At 48.7% G+C, this 19,318-nt stretch overlaps 2 protein-coding genes across 4 annotated transcripts in view; one reads left to right on the top strand and one right to left on the bottom strand.

The window, feature by feature from the left end:
• Nucleotides 1–12,304, top strand: part of RRBP1 (ribosome binding protein 1) — a 76,670-nt gene extending 64,366 nt beyond the window's left edge. Inside the window, exons 13-24 of one of the 3 annotated variants that reach the window (XM_079783508.1) lie at nt 489–581; nt 662–745; nt 885–974; nt 1,672–1,764; nt 2,129–2,200; nt 2,771–2,866; nt 3,402–3,485; nt 5,115–5,219; nt 6,006–6,089; nt 6,314–6,409; nt 6,830–6,973; nt 7,483–12,304. In XM_079783508.1, the coding sequence (XP_079639634.1) occupies nt 489–581; nt 662–745; nt 885–974; nt 1,672–1,764; nt 2,129–2,200; nt 2,771–2,866; nt 3,402–3,485; nt 5,115–5,219; nt 6,006–6,089; nt 6,314–6,409; nt 6,830–6,973; nt 7,483–7,521 (1,080 nt within the window). In that variant the 3' untranslated portion in view covers nt 7,522–12,304. The remainder of the gene's footprint in view (nt 1–488; nt 582–661; nt 746–884; nt 975–1,671; nt 1,765–2,128; nt 2,201–2,770; nt 2,867–3,401; nt 3,486–5,114; nt 5,220–6,005; nt 6,090–6,313; nt 6,410–6,829; nt 6,974–7,482) is intronic. The other 2 variants (XM_079783509.1, XM_079783510.1) reach the window with 2 other exon arrangements.
• A 1,068-nt stretch (nt 12,305–13,372) lies between these two features.
• The window catches only part of DSTN (destrin, actin depolymerizing factor), a 53,440-nt gene continuing 47,494 nt past the window's right edge, over nt 13,373–19,318 (bottom strand). The window contains exons 3-4 of the mRNA XM_079783513.1: nt 16,150–16,226; nt 13,373–13,668 (exon numbers count right to left, since the gene is read on the bottom strand). Of these exons, the coding sequence (XP_079639639.1) occupies nt 13,559–13,668; nt 16,150–16,226 (187 nt within the window). The 3' untranslated portion in view covers nt 13,373–13,558. The remainder of the gene's footprint in view (nt 13,669–16,149; nt 16,227–19,318) is intronic.

A 19,318-nucleotide genomic window follows, 5' to 3' on the forward strand; every position in this document is an offset into this window, starting at 1 on the left:
ACGGCATAAGGCACAGTGGGAATACTGATTCTCCCTCCACTGCTGCCAGGGGTCCCGCCACCCCTGGCCAGCAGTAGCTCCTAACTTTGGTGGCTACTGCGAGATACATCTCTGCCTCCTTGTCACCTCCCACAGCAGCTCGGACCCCACCCTCCCCATAGTGTGTTACCCCCCACCCCCGAAATCGACAACTGATTTAGCCTAAGTATCTGGGGAGAGGTGTTGGATTAACCCATATCTGCCACATGGGCCAGCCTGCTGTCTCCCTTTATTAGAGCTGAATCTGTTTAAAATAGAGCAGGCACAGGCTAGGTGGCCAGGACTGGCCACTAAGGTTAAACCGCCCCCTCAATCAACCCCATGAAGCTGCCCACCTCTTCCCTCCCCTTATGGGGTGGAAACCCCAGCATCTCTGGGGACACCCCCGCCCCTGCCCCCCGCGAGTTACCCTAAACCCTCACGTCTGAGAATCGCCTTCCCCCCTGCAGGAGGAATCTGAAAAGCAGCTCACGCTGACTGAGGCACAGACCAAGGAGGCGCTGCTGGCTCTGCTCCCAGCACTTTCCAACTCAGCCCACCAGGTAGAAGGGGGGGCTGTACCCTCAGACCCCACTGCTCATCAAGAATGTCACTGAGCCCCCTTTGCACATTCTCATTGCAGAGTTACACCGAGTGGCTCCAAGAACTCAAAGAGAAAGGCCTGGAGCTGCTGAAGCAGCCGCCAGTGACCACGGAGCCGCCCTCGGTAAGCATGGCGTAAACAGGCCCTCGGGCTGCCCCTTGCTTTCTTGTCCACAGGAAGGGAGGAGTTTTAGTTTCATCAGGACTCGGGAGAAACCTCTGTGCTTGGCTAAGCAGACCCCTGTACTGCCCTCTGCCCTTAGGACCTGGCCTCCAAGCTGAGGGAGGCCGAGGAGACCCAGAGCAGCCTGCAGGCCGAGTGTGACCAGTACCGCACCATCCTGGCAGAGACAGTAAGCCACGAGGGCTAGGCCTCTGGCTAGGCTTTTGGCTGGGTGTCCCACCAAGGGGCTTCCAGGAAAGAGCTTTCTGGGCCTGCAGGGCAGGAGGCAGGGTGGTATGGGAAAGAGCCCTGGGTTCAGATGCAGGCTTGGTGGGACTTTGGGCAAGTCACTGCCCAGTCTGGCCCCATTTCGTTGGCTGAATGGTAAAAGGGATGAGGAAGGCACCCAGGTCTTCATGACTCCTAAGCTGTGATGAGGGCGGGAATGACGGTTTGGGGCTGCTCTCAGGGGACAGAGAGACTTGGTCAAAACAAGGAACAGTCTGGGAAGGAAAAGGAAGGCGGGACCATTTGGCTGACAGCTGGCTTGAAGCTGTGGCCTCTGGAACACAGTGCTGGCCCATCCTGTGTTCCTCATGCTGGGCCACTGAGGTTGCATGGTTGGCAGACTCAGCCGAGATGAGAATGCCTGTGGCCTCATTGAGTCACAGGCCTAATTCCCATGCATGGCCCGCAGCCTTTGTTCACACTCCTGGACTGTGGCCCACCTTGTTCCTCATGTGACGCTGACTGACCAAATCAGAGCAGGGCCACACTGGCAGTCAGGCAGTCATCACAGAGGGACTGAGGGCAGGAAGATTCAGTGGTGTGCTTACGTGGGGTGGGCCTCCAGAGAGAGGGCCCTGCCTCACTGCCTGTCCCCCCAGGAGGGTATGCTCAGACACCTGCAGAAGAGTGTGGAGGAGGAGGAGCAGGTGTGGAAGGCCAGAGTCAGCACCACGGAGGAGGAGCTCCAAAAGGTACAAGGTCCTCTGACCCTCGCCACGGCCCAGTGACGAGAGCATTGCTCCAGGGGTCCACCTTCCTAGGAATCCAAACATAACTTACTTAAGAAAGACAGCTGGGTCAGAGTTCTGTAAAATCCAGGGGGAAAGCCGATGGCATCATTTGGGAGACAGGGGTCACATTTGCTGGGTTTTGGTGATGCCATATTTATAGGCAATTGCAGAATGACAGATATGTCCTCAGCCTCAAAGAGACCACCTTTCCCCCTGCTCTCCTCCAGGAAGAGGCTGTGGGGTCATGCTCAGAGTGTGCGGGCACCACAGGGCTTCCTGAGAGATGGGGCTCAAGTTTGACACATGCCTTCCCCTTGCCTTGTAGTCACAGGTCACAGTGAAACATCTTGAAGAGATTGTAGAGAAGCTAAAAGGAGAACTTGAAAGTTCAGATCAGGTGCGTATGGAGGGTTAGAGGGCTACTTTCCTTATTACTGAGAAACGTTATTACGAGGCTACCTTAGTTATTTCCCCTGTGGACCACGTGTCTTAAGAGTGGCTAGGGGTTCTTATCAACCCTGCTTTTCCTTAATGAGGGCCTTTTATAGCCTGAGCCGTTTGAGACCACGTGGGCTGTTTGCAGAATGCCCAGCCCTGGTGAGCAGTGGCTTCTGCAGTGGCCTTCTGAGTCGTGGGAGGTGGGCCCACTGCTGTCGGGAGACAGACTGTCAGCCCTGGCTCTGAAGAAGGTACTCCTGGTATCCGCCCAGCAAGTCAGTGTGAACACTCCTCTCCCCAGCTGCTGAGGGCGAGAACACAGACCCAGGAGTACTGGAGCTTAGGAACAATTTTTAGGAAGGGGTTCTGTTGCCATGGACTTGTTTCTGCCTGGCTTTGATTGGCTCCATAGTCGTTGGGCTGTGGAGGTCTCTCTTAGCCCTTATCTCAGGGCCAGCCATCTGTCGCCCATCACCCTGTTCCCCGGTGGCTGACTCTCGGCCTCTGACATTAGTATGTGCATGTCCAGGTGAGAGAGCACACCTCGCATCTGGAGGCCGAGCTGGAGAAGCACATGGCAGCCGCTAGCGCTGAGTGCCAGAGCTATGCGCAGGAGGTGGCAGGGGTGAGTCTCCCCAGGGTCCCGGCCTGCCCAGAGGCTCCTCCTCAGCAGCTCTCATTTACAGGAGCTCAAAGCCCCAGTTCTCCGGCTTTGCTCTAGGCCTTGGGCCGACAGGGCAGGGGTGAGCTGGGATGGTTGAGCAGCAAGAGAATTCTCCACCTGGCTTGGTGACACCATTCTGGGGAAAATGGATTTAAATCTGATACTGTTTTCTGACTTCTGAAGCAGAAAGGACAAACCTGGCACCCTAATTCTGGTTTGATCTCAAACTTTTGGCCTTATTTTGCGCGACAGTCCGTAAACATTTGCAAAAGCTCCAGACGAGATAGACTGTGAATGCCGGCTTTTCCTAAGTCTTCAGAAAGGAAACAGGAGCTGCTGGAGGCCTGGGAGCCCATGTGCTCACTCTGCCCTGCATGCTCTTAAGGGTCTGGGTTACAGGGATGTAGCAGATTGTGTTTAGGTGTTAACTCACAGGCGCTGGTTTTCTCTTCTCTATCCTTTGCCCCCATCACCTGGGTCTGTTTTACTTCTCAAGTTGAGGCAGCTTTTATTAGAATCTCAATCTCAGCTGGATGCAGCCAAGAGTGAAGCCCAGAAACAGAGCAATGAGCTTGCCCTGGTGAGTGAACATGGGGTGGGGCAGCGGCGTGAGATGTGGAGGGTGTGTGTGTGTGTATGTGTGAGATTAATTTCCAGTCCCACTTTTACATCCTGTCAAAGGTGATGGGGCCACGTGCACCAGTTTGGGCCAGGCTTTGCTTGGGCTGTGCTTAAGGGGCTCCTTGCACATTAGCTCAGACCTCTAAGCTGGGCCTGTGGCTGCTGGCACCAGTGTACTCAGGCCCCACTTCCCATGTCTCCTGGGGCAGGATTGGGTGTTCAGGAAGGTCTGCCCCTGAGTCCAGTGCCACCTGGAGCTTCTGGGCTTGGCTTGTCTGCCCCCGGGGCTGTCAGCACAGGCCTTGCCCTCTGGGACTTCGGACCTTTCTCACTGCAGCAGAGGCCGAGACCAGTTCTGTCCAGCCCATGGCTGGGAGGCCTGCTCTGCGCCTGGCAGTAGAAGCAGACTTGCAGAGCTCCTGTGTGCACTTGGCTTCTGGGCCCTCCCACTTTTCAGTGTTGGTGTCTGATCACAGTCCTGCTCCCTGTCAGCCAGCCCAGCCTTAAAGAGGCAAGCCCACTGGTCCCAATACCAGCTCCAGGGCTGGGGCTGCAAATAGCAGCCTGTAAGGTCATAGGCATGTGGTGTATCTGCATGGTTGATTTAATAATTCTGAACCAGTTGACAGTTAGAAATTGGGAGATGTTGAACACAGATGGATGTGTCTGGGTTTCTGTGAGGGGACCAGTCCCATGCATGGGCTGCCATTCCCACAGCAGCATCTGTTGAGCTTGCAGCCCCTGCATGGTGCACATGCTCCTGACTCCCTGGGGGCCTTACCTGGGACTGTCGCACCAGAGAGTGGGTGTCATCCAGACTGAGTCACCGCCTGAGCCCAAGGACCACTTCCTAAAGCAAGATCTGGGTGATAGGCTCCCGGGACACTGCCCAGGCTGGGGGCACGTGTGGAGCAGACGCCCCTGAGTGCTCATCATTAGCCCAGGCAGTTTGGCTTCTGCCTTTAGGGGTTGTTGGGAGGAAGGGAAGGAAGCCAGGGAGCAGGGCCCACACTTGGGGTGTCTGAGACCACCCATGTCTCCTGGAGAGCTTGGCCAAGGGCCCACCCAGACCCCTTAACTGGAACCTTTATCTGAGCTTCATGGGTGATGATGCTGTTGCCTCTTCAGATCTGAGCTCAGTGGTCTCAGGGCTTGGGGATCACTCATGTGTCATTTGCCCCCAGCAGTGGAGCTCAGGGGTAGAGGAACCTTATTAGACAAGTGTCCTCTCGTAATCTCTTCCAGACCCCATAAAGGGCTCTGAACAGTGGTCTATGTCTAGAAGGAATCCAGGACCTAGGCAGTGTGATGCATGCTGAGCCTGTCAGCACCTCTCACTCCCTTTTGAGTTCCTCCGCTGTGTGCGCCTTGCGTCCACCAGGGGTCACCTTGCTCCCTGGGAGGGTTTTGTGCCGGCAGGCCAGCCCAGGCCCCTCATTGGTTACAGGTCACAGTAACCAAACCAAGTGCCCTGAGGGGCTTTGACTGTTGAGAGCATCGGCGGCCCTCCCAAGGGGGGTCTGTATGTGTGCGCAAGGTAGGCGTGCGTCCGGCTGGGCATTTGCACAAACCCACCCCTCCGTTTCAGGTCAGGCAGCAGTTGAGTGAGATGAAGAGCCACGTAGAGGATGGTGACGTAGCTGGGTCTCCAGAGGCCCCCCCAGCAGAGCAGGACCCTGTCGAGGTTAGGGCGGTGAGCTGGTCCCCAGATGTCTGTCACTAACCACCCCCGGGCTCCTCCACCCCAGTTGGAGTGCAGGGACAGTAGGCCTCTGTTCTGGCTAAACACTCGCTACTTGCAGCCTCCACTGCCTGCCCTCCCACCCCTCTGCCCTGATACTCAGGAGTGGGTCATCCAGGCGTGAGGAAGCCGCAGAGCAGGTGAAGGGCAGGGAAGGTGTCCAGGTGGGGTGTTAGAGGCTTGATCCTAACAACATGTGCAGAGGGGGATGGAAGAGGGAGGAGGGGAAGCCAGGCCTGTGATTAGGGTCTGATCTCCTACTGTGGCCCTTGCGGATGCATCACTAGCAGGGTGCTTGCTCTCCAACTTTTGACCCAAGTAGATGCTGCCAAGAGCCCTCACCAGGAGGCAGGGGCCTATCACCAGAGTGGCAGTGGGTTGGTTGCTGGATGGGGAGACCGCTGTGGGGCGGGGTTTGCCCAGTGGCTCTGAGGCAGCCTTGTCCGTGGGCCTCATTAAAGGTCAGCAGAGGTCCCACCAGCATCTCCCTTCAGCCACATCAGCTTTTGTCCCCAGAGGCTGAGGCACCATGTCCCTGTAAGGGGGAGCTTTGGAATCAACTTGGTTGGCTGGCTGGTGGGCAAAGGTCACTCCAGCTGGGCAGAGGCAGGGAGAGGCAGCAACACTAGAAGCAGCTAGAAGGTGGAGCCTCCAGGTCTCAACCTTCCCAGGAGCCCTGGGCTCCCAAGAGGGTCCTTCACCAGGTTCCCAAAGGACGTTTGGGGTGTTTCCACACAGCTGAAGACGCAGTTGGAGCGGACAGAAGCCATCCTGGAGGACGAGCAGACGCAGCGGCAGAAGCTCACAGCCGAGTTTGAGGAGGTGAGGCCCTGCCTGGGGGTCCTGAGCCATCAGCTGTGTTGGGGGTGGTGGAGGGTCCTACCCTTGGGGCTGTTGCTGTGCAGTTGTCACCTGCCTCATGTCCACAGGCTGGAACTGTTGTCCCATCATGCTGGGCGCCCTTCCATCCCAAATGGGCTAGTTGAGGGTTTGTGAGGCGACTCCCCAACCCCATGCCGTAAGCCCTCTGCCCCTTCTCTGCCAAGGCTCAGAATGCAGCGTGCCGGCTACAGGAGGAATTGGAGAAGCTCCGTGCCAGCGCCTTGGACTCAGCAGATGCAGAGGCAGCCACACAGTTGAAGGTAGAAGGGCAGCTCTGGGCACTGCCTTCCCATTGTCACCACCTGGAGCAGGAATGGGAGAGGAGCCATCCTGCGGCCCCTTAGGCAGATGCAGCCTAACTTGGTCGTTGGGGGGTAGTCCCTAAACCTCCAGTGTCATATACGCCAGCCACTAGTCACTATTTAAATTTAAATGAAACACAATTTGAAGTTCAGTTCCTCAGTCGCAGTGGCCATATTGCACGTGTTTAGCAGCCACCACATCTGTCCAGTGCACATCAGAACATCCCACTGTCACAGCTGGCAGTGCTGGTAGATAGGCACAGGCCTAACGGTAACCTGTCAGCTCCCGATCATCACTGCCGGTCTGGTGAGCAGGAGACAGCGTCCTCCTACCTCCCCAATGTGCATGCTGGTCCCCTTCAACCCTCTGATCCATAGGAGAGACTAGAAAAAGAGAAGAAGTTAACGAGTGACCTGGGACGTGCAGCCACCAAATTACAGGGGCTTTTGAAGACAACCCAGGAGCAGCTGGCAAAGGAGAAAGAGACAGTGAAGAAGTTGCAGGAGCAGCTGGACAAATCAGTGAGTGTCCTGGCCATGCAGGGCCACTGGTTCTCAAGGGCTGCTGGGAAGGGTTGGGCCTGGTGCTGGAGGCCCAGGACTCCTGGATGCAGGACCAAAAGGAGTCACAGACCTGGGGCAGAAGGTGTGGGGACAGACTTCTGTCATCAGGATGTCCAGCACCCATGGTTCTCTCTGGTGAGAAGCAGTCTCTCTCTCTCTCTCTCTCTCTCTCTCTCTCTCTCTCTCTCTCACACACACACACACACACACACACACACACTGCCAGCCTAAGGCCTTTGGGATCAAGGTCCTCACCCAAACTTGGAACCCTCAGCTCCCACAAAACCTGAGGCATCTCTGCCAGCCCCAGGAGTCAGCTCTGGTTCTCTGATGTGCTGGGTATTCTCTGAAGGGCGTAGAGGGGTGTGGAGGGTTAACCCAGGGGAACTGGAGGTCCCTAGGAGTTGGGGTGAGTCTTCTTGGCTCCTTAGCCCTAATCTTACCCTCCCTCTGCCCTTTGTTCACAGGACGATGGTAGCAGCTCAAAGGAGGGCACCTCTGTCTGAGTCTCCTCTGTGGAAAAAGAAGTTACTGTTCAACTTACCAAAATGCCTTATACATTCCTTAAAAACACACAAACCAACACAGCGTTATCCAGGCCCAACTCCAGTGGCTCTGAGAGAAGCCATTAGAGACAGTCTCTTAGAACCACAGAAGTAGATCTTCCAGAACCCCCGTTTGTAAAAGAACCTGTCACATTCGATAAACACTATTCCCCAGGACGAGCCCTGGACCACCACAGAGCAGACACCAAAGCCCTTATCAGCTGTGACAGACCCCGGGTGTGTGCTGGGGAGGCCGGGACCTCTGGCTGTCTGTATGTCGAGATCAGTGCAATTGTTTTGTCTTTCAGTGGGTCGGGGGCCGGGAGGTGGGCAGACCAGGTGGTGAGTCTCAAATGCTGTGGCACAGACTGGAGGGGCCCAGCCCAGCCAGGCAGCAGCCCCTCACCCCTGGAAGAAGTTGCCAACCAGAACTGATATGTGACCTCCTGGATGTTATACCATTAAAACCAACATTGTTGCCCGGCACTGCGGTCTCGTCTGCTCTTCTGCTGGGGCTTCCATGCTGGCTTCATTCTATGCCTGGACTGAGGAATGAAGAGGGGCTGGATCCCTTAGGAGAGAGAGCAAGTGTGGTTCTTGGTTTCTCTGAAGTCAGAGATTGGCAGCTCGGCCTAAAGTGGGGATGAAATGCGTTGCTTCCTGGTCCCCAGCACTTTTCCCCATCGTGCCTCCCAGGCCCCAGTGTCCACCAGGCAGGAGGAGCAGGCCCTGGATGCCAGGTGGCCAGATGCACTGACTGTGGTCCCCACCCTTGAGGATCTGAGGTTACCTGAGCAGGGTTGTGGGTGGCCTAGGCTGCTGTGTGCTATGAGCTCTGAGTGAATAAGAGGGTCTCTGTCCTTCTGGCTGGGGCTTGGACAAACATCCATGCCTCAGGAGGGGCAGACCAGAGCTGGAGCATCCAGCTGAGACTTCCTGGGATCCTCACAACCCTCTGTGTCCTTTGTGGCCCAAGACAGCATGGTCCAGAAAACCACTGGGCCAAGAGGTGTGTTGGAGACTTTGTAAAAAATAGGAACCTGGAGCTTAAGCAAAAAATGGATTTAGAGGCTGAGTCACAGGAGGGGTTGAAATACCCCAGGATTGGAAGGTGAAACTGAGCAGCCTGGGTTCTTGGAGGCAGATGTCAGCCGTTCTGTTAAGGGGCTGCCCGAACCAAGCACTATTCCATGTCCATCTCCTAACCCTCAGCATCCTGGGAGGGGGTCTCACTGGCTGGGGAGTGAGCACTTGGATGGCTGAGGGGATGGTGCGCTCCCAAGGAAAGGCAACCTTTCGGCTGGTGGGTTAGACTCCTCTGGCATGGTTGTCATGAGAACCTCAAGACCTTGGGAAGTACTGCACTGTGTATCCTTTCACTGCCTTCAGCCCCCACACTTTGAGCATCTGCCAGGAGCCGGACAGTGCTGATCTTAACCTGCACACCAAGTCGTGGTCCCAGCTCTCGTGGAGCGCCTGGTCTGTGGGCCACCTCCCTGTGCTGTGTGGTGTTGTGTGTTGCAGTCATACTGGGAACAGGGAGCTGGAAATTCTGGGAAGGCTTCCCAGAGAAGTGAGCCTAAGCTGGAGGTGGAGTTAACCAGAACAGAAGGCATTTGTCAGGGGAAGAAAAGAAGGGTTCAGGCTGAGGGGACATTACAATTTGGACAGGCAGGGCCGTAGGTAGGAGCCACGTAGGTTTTTTAAGACAAGGGAAGACAATTGTACCTATTCTAAAACTTGGGGCTGAAGCGGAGGGGAGCCCATGGGACTTGGGACATGGATGTCATGGTTCCTGGCCAGGAGACTGAGCAGGAAGAAGTAACATTAATACTTACCACCCTCTGGCTCTCTGGTGAATCTTGCAGTTCCCATGGGAGGTGAACCATTTTTGCAAACAATCCCAATGAAAAGAAGGTAGCTCACCAAGTAAAAGTCAGGCAGGTTACAAATACATCTCTAATGCTTGGCAGTGCATCACGCAGCCTGGGAGTCATTTGGAGGGAGAATGTCATCTAGCATGTTCAGACACCATAAAGAGTGGCACTGAGCCCCACGAACCTGTGGCCCCTCACATTACTTTCTGTGCGCCCTGTGCCGCAGGAGCAGGGGCTTAGCACAGGAGGGCTGGCCCTGTGCGGCACAACTCGTCCTCCCACCTTATGTTTCCGCCGTGGGCCTGGGGGCCTGCATTTCCATTAAGTTCCCCACCCTGCCTCACTGAGTGCAGAACTGAGAACTCCTATGCCGGGCAGATGCCCTCTGAAGGCACAGGAATGGGAGGACCTCAGAAAGGAAAGGCACAGGAAACCCTGGGGGTACCAAATGGCTGCTTTTGGATTCTGCTTACTCCCTATTCCCTTCTCAGACCACCTGGTGGGGACCGTGTCTGCCTGTGAGGAGGAGGTAAAAGTGCAGAGTGTGGGGCCCTGTGAGACTCAGGAAAATGTTACCTGGGGCTCAAGCTCAGAGGGCCCATCATCAGGCCTTCTTCCTTCCAACCCAGCAAGGACTGAGCAGCCCCGAGGCCCAGCAGTGGCATCTCCCAGGCCAGCAGAGGGAGCCCAAGTTTGCCAGGCAACCTGGCAGGCTTCAGTTGGGCCTTGTTGCTAGGGCTGTTCCTGGGCAAGGCTTCATCAGGCTGGGGAAGGAGAAAAAAGATAAACATAAGAGGCTGACAGGCCCCTGGTGTCCCACCATATGGAACTGACATGTGGGAGCCTGGCTCATTGTCCTGGCTACTCCCGGGTCTTGGCCTGCAAGTACAGCACGACACCCCTACAGCACTGGACCCCTGGCTTTGTAGTCACTTGAAATAAAGTTGTGTGGAGGCAGGAATCACCCAGGCTGGGTTGGAGCATTTGCCAACTAAAAGGCACTGGCTGGCCTGCTAACTGGAAGCACTCCTCTCCCAGAGCCTGGCTTCTGAGGCCACGGCCTGGGCACAGTGCTACTGCTCATCTAGACCAACGATTTTCAACCTTTCTCATCCCCTGGTACACATACACTAATTCCTAAAACTGCGGCACACACACCAAAAAATAGATTTTTGATGACCTGACAAAAATAGGTATAATTTTGATTCATACACACCAGATGGCTGTCATTTTTTTACAATCTAAGGGAAAAGAGGTCAGTGCCCCCAAATAAGTAGTACACGTAAAAACTCTTGCAGCACAGGTTGAAAATTGCTTAGACCACCACCAAGCAGAGCTGGGAATAGACACACTCCACAAATGCCTTCTCTCTCAGCCTCTTTCAGATTTGGGTTTAACAAGATTCAAAGCCCAAAAGAATTGTGTTTTCCTTCCCAGTTCAAGTCACATCCATGGCACTGAATAAGATCTAACCTTAGAAATCCAGGTTAGAAATGAACTCTCCGGGGATTCAAGGGGAAGCGCTAAGGACCAGAAAGCAAGACCCTAGTTGCCCTGGTTCTGATACTCGTGAGTTGTGTGACCTTAGGCAAGTTATTTGACCTCAGGCTGGCTTCTGAGGGCACTGTCTACAGGCTGGGTAAGTCCCCTTTCTGCTACCCTTCTAGAACTGCAGAGCCCAAGGACCGCCCTGACCAGCCAAACACAGCTCAAATAATATGTGAGCCTGGCTCCTGGACCCCGCCCCACCACAATGCAATTAATGGTCCTTTTACCGGAGCTTGGTTTGGAGACTGTTTTATTTCAGAAATGCCCCAAATCATGAGAAAGTGATGTATGTGTCCTTGGACATAACTAGTCTCTGACAGTTCAAAGAACAACAAAACCGTCAAGAACCAAAAGCTCCACTTCCTGTGTGTGGACCAAGCCAGCACTGTGGGCAGTTCTGCAAAAGAAACCACTCAAGCCTAATTCTGTTATTCAAGTCATTGTGTTCACTGTTTTCTCAGATTAATGTTCTCTGAAATAACAAACTTCACAGTCAAATTCTGTATTTCTATTAGTAGTGGCTTTATCTGCTGCCAATAGAAATTAGGGCAAAAGAATACTTACTGGATAAACCCTTAGCTTTCCACACACATATTTTTGTCATGTGTTGACTCTTGAAAAAATGTAAATATGTTTGCTGAAAGCAGAGTACACTGCAGTTTTATTCTTACCAATGTCAGCTAAGGTTCCAAACTCTGGCAATCAGAATGACCTGGAATGCTTCTTTAGCAGGATTCTTGGGCCCCATCCACAGGAATATAAGACGACTCTCAAAACTTGCCCTACGTAGAAATATAGATAACTAACATCTTCCAATTTCTGGAATAAGAGTGAAGTGTTGGTAGATGTTTACATTATATTATATCTCTGCACACTGCTTGAAATTCTTGCCATAGCACGCATCACACAGACAGATGCGCACCTGCTCGGAGTGGTGCTTAAACCAAGTTGTATGGCATGTCCAAGCTAAAACCACAGAAAATACTTTCTAAAGGTCCTTGACCAAATATCTGGTTCTAGCTACATGGCTGATTTCTGAGTAGGCCAACCCTGGGCCTGCAATGCTTCTCAAGAGGCCTGTTAATATACACAGTCACTAAAAGCACTGCAAATAGCAAAACAAGAAATTCGGGATGAAAGAATGACAAGCAGCTTATCAGTAAACCAGTAACCAGCACTATTTTCTAGACAATTTTGAACAGTATTTTAATTAAAGCCTTTTTTGCACCTCAAATAAATCAAAGGAGATAAAAGCCTGATATTTGGATTGACGTTTGGAATAAGAAAGATTGCCAACTTTTATACCAACTTTCTCATTTTTTAAGAAGAGGGAGCTGTGATCTTAATTGTAATTGTACGAAATACTCAAACCTCCATAACTTGCCCCATATATGGAAGACAATTTCCTTTATACCCAACTCAAATGTGAATAATTACACAAGAGAATAAGTTAAAAATGCTTCCTTTATTACATAAAGCCAATACAGCTATTACTAAGTTCAACTGTTTATGCATCTCTATATTATTCAAAGTGTTATGTCTGTGATGTTAAGACAATCATTTCCAAGTGTCATCAGGTAGCAGTTTTTCTATAGGTGTCATCTTTTGTCATACCTGCTCCCCATTTCACATACAGTTGACAAACTGCTCTAGGAAATTAAGAAGTTCTCCCGGGCCCCAGAGTAATCATATACCTAATGTTCTTCCCCACCTTATTGTGCCAGAAACAAAGTTCTGAAGAAGACACAAAGTTTTCACAAGTGTCCCAGCTTATCAATATACTGTTTTATCATTTTCATTAACAAAGTGGATTACAATGGAATGCTAATTTGCATCTTATCTGGTTGTTACAAGATATTGCACATTCTCCTAAGGACACATGATTCTCTAGATGCAAGGTCACTCTCAGAACAGTCTCCCATCTAGTAAGTGGGGAGCTCACCACAGGTGCAAGGAGTTGTTTCCTGTACTCCCAACTACGTGCTTGAAATAGTGCTTTGCAAGATCAGCGCTGATTACTGGTATAAGCATTCACAATTCTGAGACAGTCTTCATTACACATCTGGTAGAATTAAAAGACTGCCTGACTTAATCTTATTGTAGTTAGTGTATTAGTGTTATTACATGTGAGAATTATTTTCCATTATTCAGTTTCACTCAAGAGAGAATAAAGAATTTGGGCAAAAATTATAACCAGGTTATGATCAATTCTCTAAGCTAAAGAAACAAAGTAATTGCTGAAGTTAACAAAGATGCAATAGTTCTCTTCATATGACCTTGCACTGTTTTGTGAACTGCATTATTAAAAAGGAGCTTAGCAAAAATCTTTACAAGCCAACTCATCAAAACAGGCATTTGACCAATAAGAATTTAATTTCATACCAATAGAACTTTAGATTTTAGATTTATTTAGGGCCTTTTGCACATGTTTATAGAATATTTAGTTTACTCTAACAGATGACAAGATAGCTCCCCCTCAGTGAGACTCTGGCCTAAACATATTTGCTTTACTTATATAGCAAGAGGATAACATTAAACATGGAAGCTTTTGATTTGTGGCACTGAACCATGATCTACACAGGGCATCCTTCAAAAGCTACAATTAAGGATCCACCTAGCTTTTCAGCAATACAAGCCCGATTCAGGTCTTCTGGCCCATTTGCTTGACATTCGTGTTTTATGCCTACGGAGGAAAAATAACTATTTAGAATTATGGCAGTAGTTTACCTATTTCTCTAAGATAGCAAGCTGTTTTAAAAGACCAATTCCAATATGGATAGAAAAGCTGTGGTATACACAAACAACAATATACTATACAGTAATGAGAATAAATAATCTGTAACTACATGCATAAAAATGAATGACAAACAATGCTGACTGAAGCATACATTCTGGATAATTCTATTTATATAACACAAAATCAGCCAAAGCTATTTTATGCTGTTAGAAGCCAAAATATTGGTTATTCTTTGGATGAAAGAGTAAATGGAAGTGGTGTGACTGGAAGGGGCAGAAGTGAGATTTCTGGGGTTACTGTCATTAAATCGAGAAACAACAATTAGGTCAGTTTGTGAAAATTCATTGAGTTCTACAATAATTTATGACATATGTTTTTATAGATACGATGTACTTCAATAAAAAGTTAAAAAGCAGCAGAAACCGGTTTGGCTCAGTGGATAGAGCGTCAGCCTGCGGACTCAAGGGTCCCAGGTTCGATTCCGGTCAGGGGCATGTACCTTGGTTGCGGGCACATCCCCAGTAGGGGTTGTGCAAGAGGCAGCTGATCGATGTCTCTCTATCATCGATGTTTCTAACTCTCTATCCCTCTCTCTTCCTCTCTGTAAAAAAATCAATAAAATATATTTAAAAAAAAAGTTAAAAAGAAGTCTAGCAATATTTTTTTAAAATAAGTAAAAATATGAATATGATGTTTTGATTGCAGTTGATTTAGTCAACTGTGTTGAAGAGTAAAAATATTTATAAATGGCATTCTTTTGTTCCACAAAGAATTCTAAAACAATGGAAACTATAAAATGTGTTACTAATTGCTTTCTCAGAAAAATTACATCACCACACTGAAGAATGAGCTCAATTATGGAATTACATACAGTAGCTTCTCTGTAATTAACAATCTTTTAAATACCTACATTGTTTCTGATTTTCCATAATTTTAAGACAATTTCTTAAGCTGCTGAAAACATAACAGGTCAGCTAGCTTTTGGACCACTTAGGACTGATTGGAGAAAACCAGTCATGGTTTCACTAGAAAAAGGTGACAAGGTGGCCATCTTTAATATGAACAGATCAAGTGTATGTAGCACTTTTACTGAAAGGCAACGCAGAATAAGGATGAGGAATCCACCCTGAATCCTTTCAATTACGTTGTGGAAGTGTTAAAGCTAAGGAGTCATGTTAAAACATCAGTTAACTAACTGGTGAACACACTTCTGGGGAATGGGCCAACATCAACTCGAAGGCATGAAGAACCTGCAAGGCCTGAACTACCCAGCAGCAGGTTCCAGGAAAGAAAGCGAGAATGTTGCTTTCCTAAGTAAAACAAGCTAGGGCAAACCTGTTCAACTACAAGAACATAAAAGTCAGTCACAGTCAAATAAACAAAACAAAAACCACACTGGGCCAAGTCCTTATGACCTTGGCTCACCCAGCTGTTTGGAGCTAGCCATGGCAGGAAGGAGGTAGGGCAACCTCTGAGACTAAGCTCGCACAATTAAGATGATGGCGTTCTACAGCTGAGAGAATCAAGGCCCAAGGAGGTTTAGCAGTTTTGGTCAAGGTCACACAGCAGTTAGATGACAAGCTTAGCCCTCAATGCAGGCCTTTGGGCACTTGCCCCATGCTCTTTCCAGCATACCAACATCTCCTCCTGGCTGGAGACAGTATGGTCAGGCCATCTCATCAGGATCCCAATCACCCAGTGGGCAAGTCAAACATAACTGGCCAGCTCAAGGAGGGAACTTTCCTTTGGCTACAGATGAGTCAATTACCTAAAATTATACCATTCCAAAGTAAAGCTAGAGATAAAAGTATCCTTTCCCATTTATAAGCATTTCCTTTTTCACTTTATGTTAACTACAGTCAAAGGCAAGAAAAGCCCAGCTAGTGTGGCTCAGTGGTTGAGCATCGACCTATGTTCAATTCCTGGTCAGGGCACATGCCCAGATTTCAGGCTCAATCCCCAGTGCGGGTGTGTGCAGGAGGTAGCTGATCAATGATTCTCTCTCATCAATGATGTTTCTCTCTCCCTCTCCCTTCCTCCCTGAAATCAATAAAAATACGTATTTTTTAAAAAGACAAGAGCAAATTTATCATTTAGTATGACCAATGTAAACCAATTAGTCTCCATGTGTTATGTGAAAAACTTGACAGCATCTCAAAGGAGTTTAAAACCAGCTTGAACAAGTGACATACACTGTGGAGAGAATGAGGTTATTAAATATGGGCCCACAGACCCCAAGTGACCAGCACAAGGTGGAGGACACACTGAAAACCAGGTTCAACCTTCTGGTTTTTTCCTCAAAACTGTCAGTGCTTCCCTTCATGGCAAGGTTCTCCAAAGAAAATAAGGTGCTCCCTAGAAAAGATATAGCCCCATTTCAGGGGCTCACCATGCCTCTAAGTATTTGGAAGCAAATCTAGATCATACCTTGAAATTTCTTTTTAATTGCATCCTTGGAGCTTGCATAGATCATTTTACTTTTCAGAGGTGCTAGTTCTGGTGCCCTGGATAAAGAGATGCCAAAAATGAAAAAACTGGTTTAGAGAAAGTACAATTTACGTCGTGTTACACATTTATATCAGTAATGGGGAAGGGTCCTCAGACTATCCTGGGAGAGTTTTCCTAACTACACAACTTTTCTATGTCCCCACCTTCTTATAGAGAACAGTTGCAGGTGGCAAATACAGAATGGCTCAGGCTGACCAAGTGGGAAAAAAGTAGAGAACTACTGATTAAAAATCAGATTAATGGGGCCAGAATAAAAGAACCAACACTGACTGGAAAATCCACTATATTACTGAATTTGTTTTCTTTAAAATAAAAAATATATATATATTTTTTTATCAATAAAGGCTTGAGTTTAGGCTAATAACAACTTTTATATGAGACTAGAGGGCCAGTGCACAAATTCGCCCACGAGTGGAGTCTGCCTGACCCAGCCCCAATTAGGATGGATCGGGACAGGGCCTCGCAGGAGGAGATGGCGGGAGGTTGCCCGGCCCGCCTGGGGGAAGGGGCTGCGGGTGATTGGCCAGCTGGCCCTGCCCCTGATTGGGGTTGGGGGGCCGATTGGGGGTGGGGATGGCCATGCCTAGCTCTTGATGGGGTGGGAGAGTCTGATCAGGGGCAGGCCAGCAGCGGGGAGGGGCCGTGAGGTTGGCCACCGGCCCCACTACCTGATCGGCCGATTTGCTGGCCACAGTGGGGATCATAGTGACCGGTTGTTAGGTGATTATGGCCGTTATGACAACTGCTTTTATATATATAGAAAGAGATAGAGAGATAGATAGATTTAACCCCTTCTGGTTAGAAAAAGTTTTAACCTTTTGCACTCGCTTGCTTTTTTCTCGATTCCTTTATTCTACTCGGGATTTAATTTTTTAAATACCCCAGATTTTACAAAGCGTGGCAGTAGAATAAAAAACTGGTTTCTTTTCATACAAACTTATTTATTTGGATTTTTTTATATTTCAAATTATTGATACATTCAAAGAGTATAAAAAGAGCTGCTACCAATGCTAACCGTGTCGAGTCACACTCGATATCCGAGTACAAAAGGTTAAAGTACAGAGAAGTACAAAGAATAATCTGTAAATCAAGTATGTGCCACCCCAAATTAAGAAATGCTAGTAATATTAGCATTTTTGCTTCAGATTTTCTTAAAAAGAACATATTATAAAATAAAAGTTCCTTTCTTACCCCTTTTATGTCTATTACAATAGCAAATTCTGACCACATGACTACTTGCTTTCCATCTTAGTCTACCAATAAAACATATCAGAAGGATTTCTTGCCCTAACTGGTTTGGCTCAGTGGATAGAGTGTCGGCCTGCAGACTCAAGGGTCCCAGGTTCGATTCCAGTCAAGGGCATGTACCTTGGTTGCAGGCACATCCCCAGTAGTGGGTGTGCAGGAGGCAGCTGATCAATGTTTCTCTCTCATCGATGTTTCTAACTCTCTCTCCCTCTCCCTTCCTCTCTGTAAAAAATGAATAAAATATATTTTAAAAAAATGATTTCTTTTTTAAAGCTTAATGGCAATTCAACAATAGCTATGCCTTAATTGTCAATATTTACTACTATCTTGTATTTACAAGACTTTTTTGTGCTGGCCCCATGTTGAATGAACACTGGAAGCAAAGCATATGCTTCACCACTTTCTTCACCAGCAATACTGAAAAATACCAGAAATATTAACAATTGACAGAAAAATCCTATCCTATGCAAACTGCTATCTGTGAATGCATCATTCCCACAACACCACCTACCCTCAGGCCCACCTCCACTCCATACTGCCAAGATAGCAAAGGATAAATGGAGTGTTGTTAAATACTTTTTGTGTGTGTGTGTGTTGTTAAATACTTTTAAGCACTTAACTCCTTTTCATTGCCATATTTCCAGGATGTACCACAGTCCTTAACACCATGGGCTGACATGGACCTCACCTAGTCTACTCCCACAGCGCGGAGATTCTATTCTTGGGAACCAGGAAAAGGACAGTTTCTATGTCTCTCAGATGCTTATTCTTCTCAATCCTAAGGTCAAAGGAGGGAGGCAAGTCATAACAACAACCTCAGGTCTGGCCAATGTTTGAACTGCAAAGTTAAGTGGGTACTTTTCTTACGCAAAATAGGCCAGGGAGAGGAAAAGGTACTTACTGCTCTGATTTTACTCTGACCAGATTTAAAAAACACTAGGTAAGAGCTGTTCCCTGGGCCCTTTAAACAGCCTGTTATGGAACATTCCGAATGGTTTCACCTTTTCTTTAAAAAAGCAACAGTACAAAATAAAACACTGCACTAACATGGAATTTCCTTTTCTTCTTTTTACTTTTATTTTCCAAATGCTTTTTCATGTAGATCATTGTCATAGTAAATAAAAAGTATAAAAACCAGGAGCGCCTAAACCGGTTTGGCTCAGTGGATAGAGCGTCGGCCTGCGGACTGAAGGGTCCCAGGTTCGATTCTGGTCAAAGGCATGTACCTTGGTTGCCGGCACATCCCCAGTAGGGGGTGTGCAAGAGGCAGCTGATCGATGTTTCTCTCTCATCGATGTTTCTAACTCTCTATCCCTCTCTCTTCCTCTCTGTAAAAAATCAATAAAATATATATTAAAAAAAACCAACAACAACAACAACAAAAAAAAAAACAGGAGCAAATGAAGGAAATATAGGGAGGGTGGGGCAAAATTAGGCTTATATTTGTTTGTATGGAAAATAAGACAATAATCCTATCTAATCTAATAATAGACAAATATGCAAATTGACCATACCTCCGACACACCCACAAGCCACGCCCACCATCCAATCAGAGCGAGTATGCAAATTAACCCAAACCAAGATGGCTACAGCCACAGAGAGCAAGGTTTCCTAGGTAACAGAGGAAGCCAAGCTTTCTGCCAGCCGTTGCAGGCCTAAGCCTCCACTCAAGCTACAAAGTTTCAATTATAAAAGGTAAACAAATTTAAACAAATGGCGGCAGAATGGAGCTTGAGAGAGCAGGCCAGGGTTGCCGCCGGCAACAGGGGAAGCAAAGCTTTCCACACAACCTGGCCGGGCCAACCCGCTTAAGGCAACAAAGTTTCAATTATAACCCCAA

The sequence above is a fragment of the Cnephaeus nilssonii genome (genome assembly GCF_951640355.1).
Source record: "Cnephaeus nilssonii genome assembly, chromosome: 11".
Lineage (NCBI taxonomy): Eukaryota > Metazoa > Chordata > Mammalia > Chiroptera > Vespertilionidae > Cnephaeus > Cnephaeus nilssonii.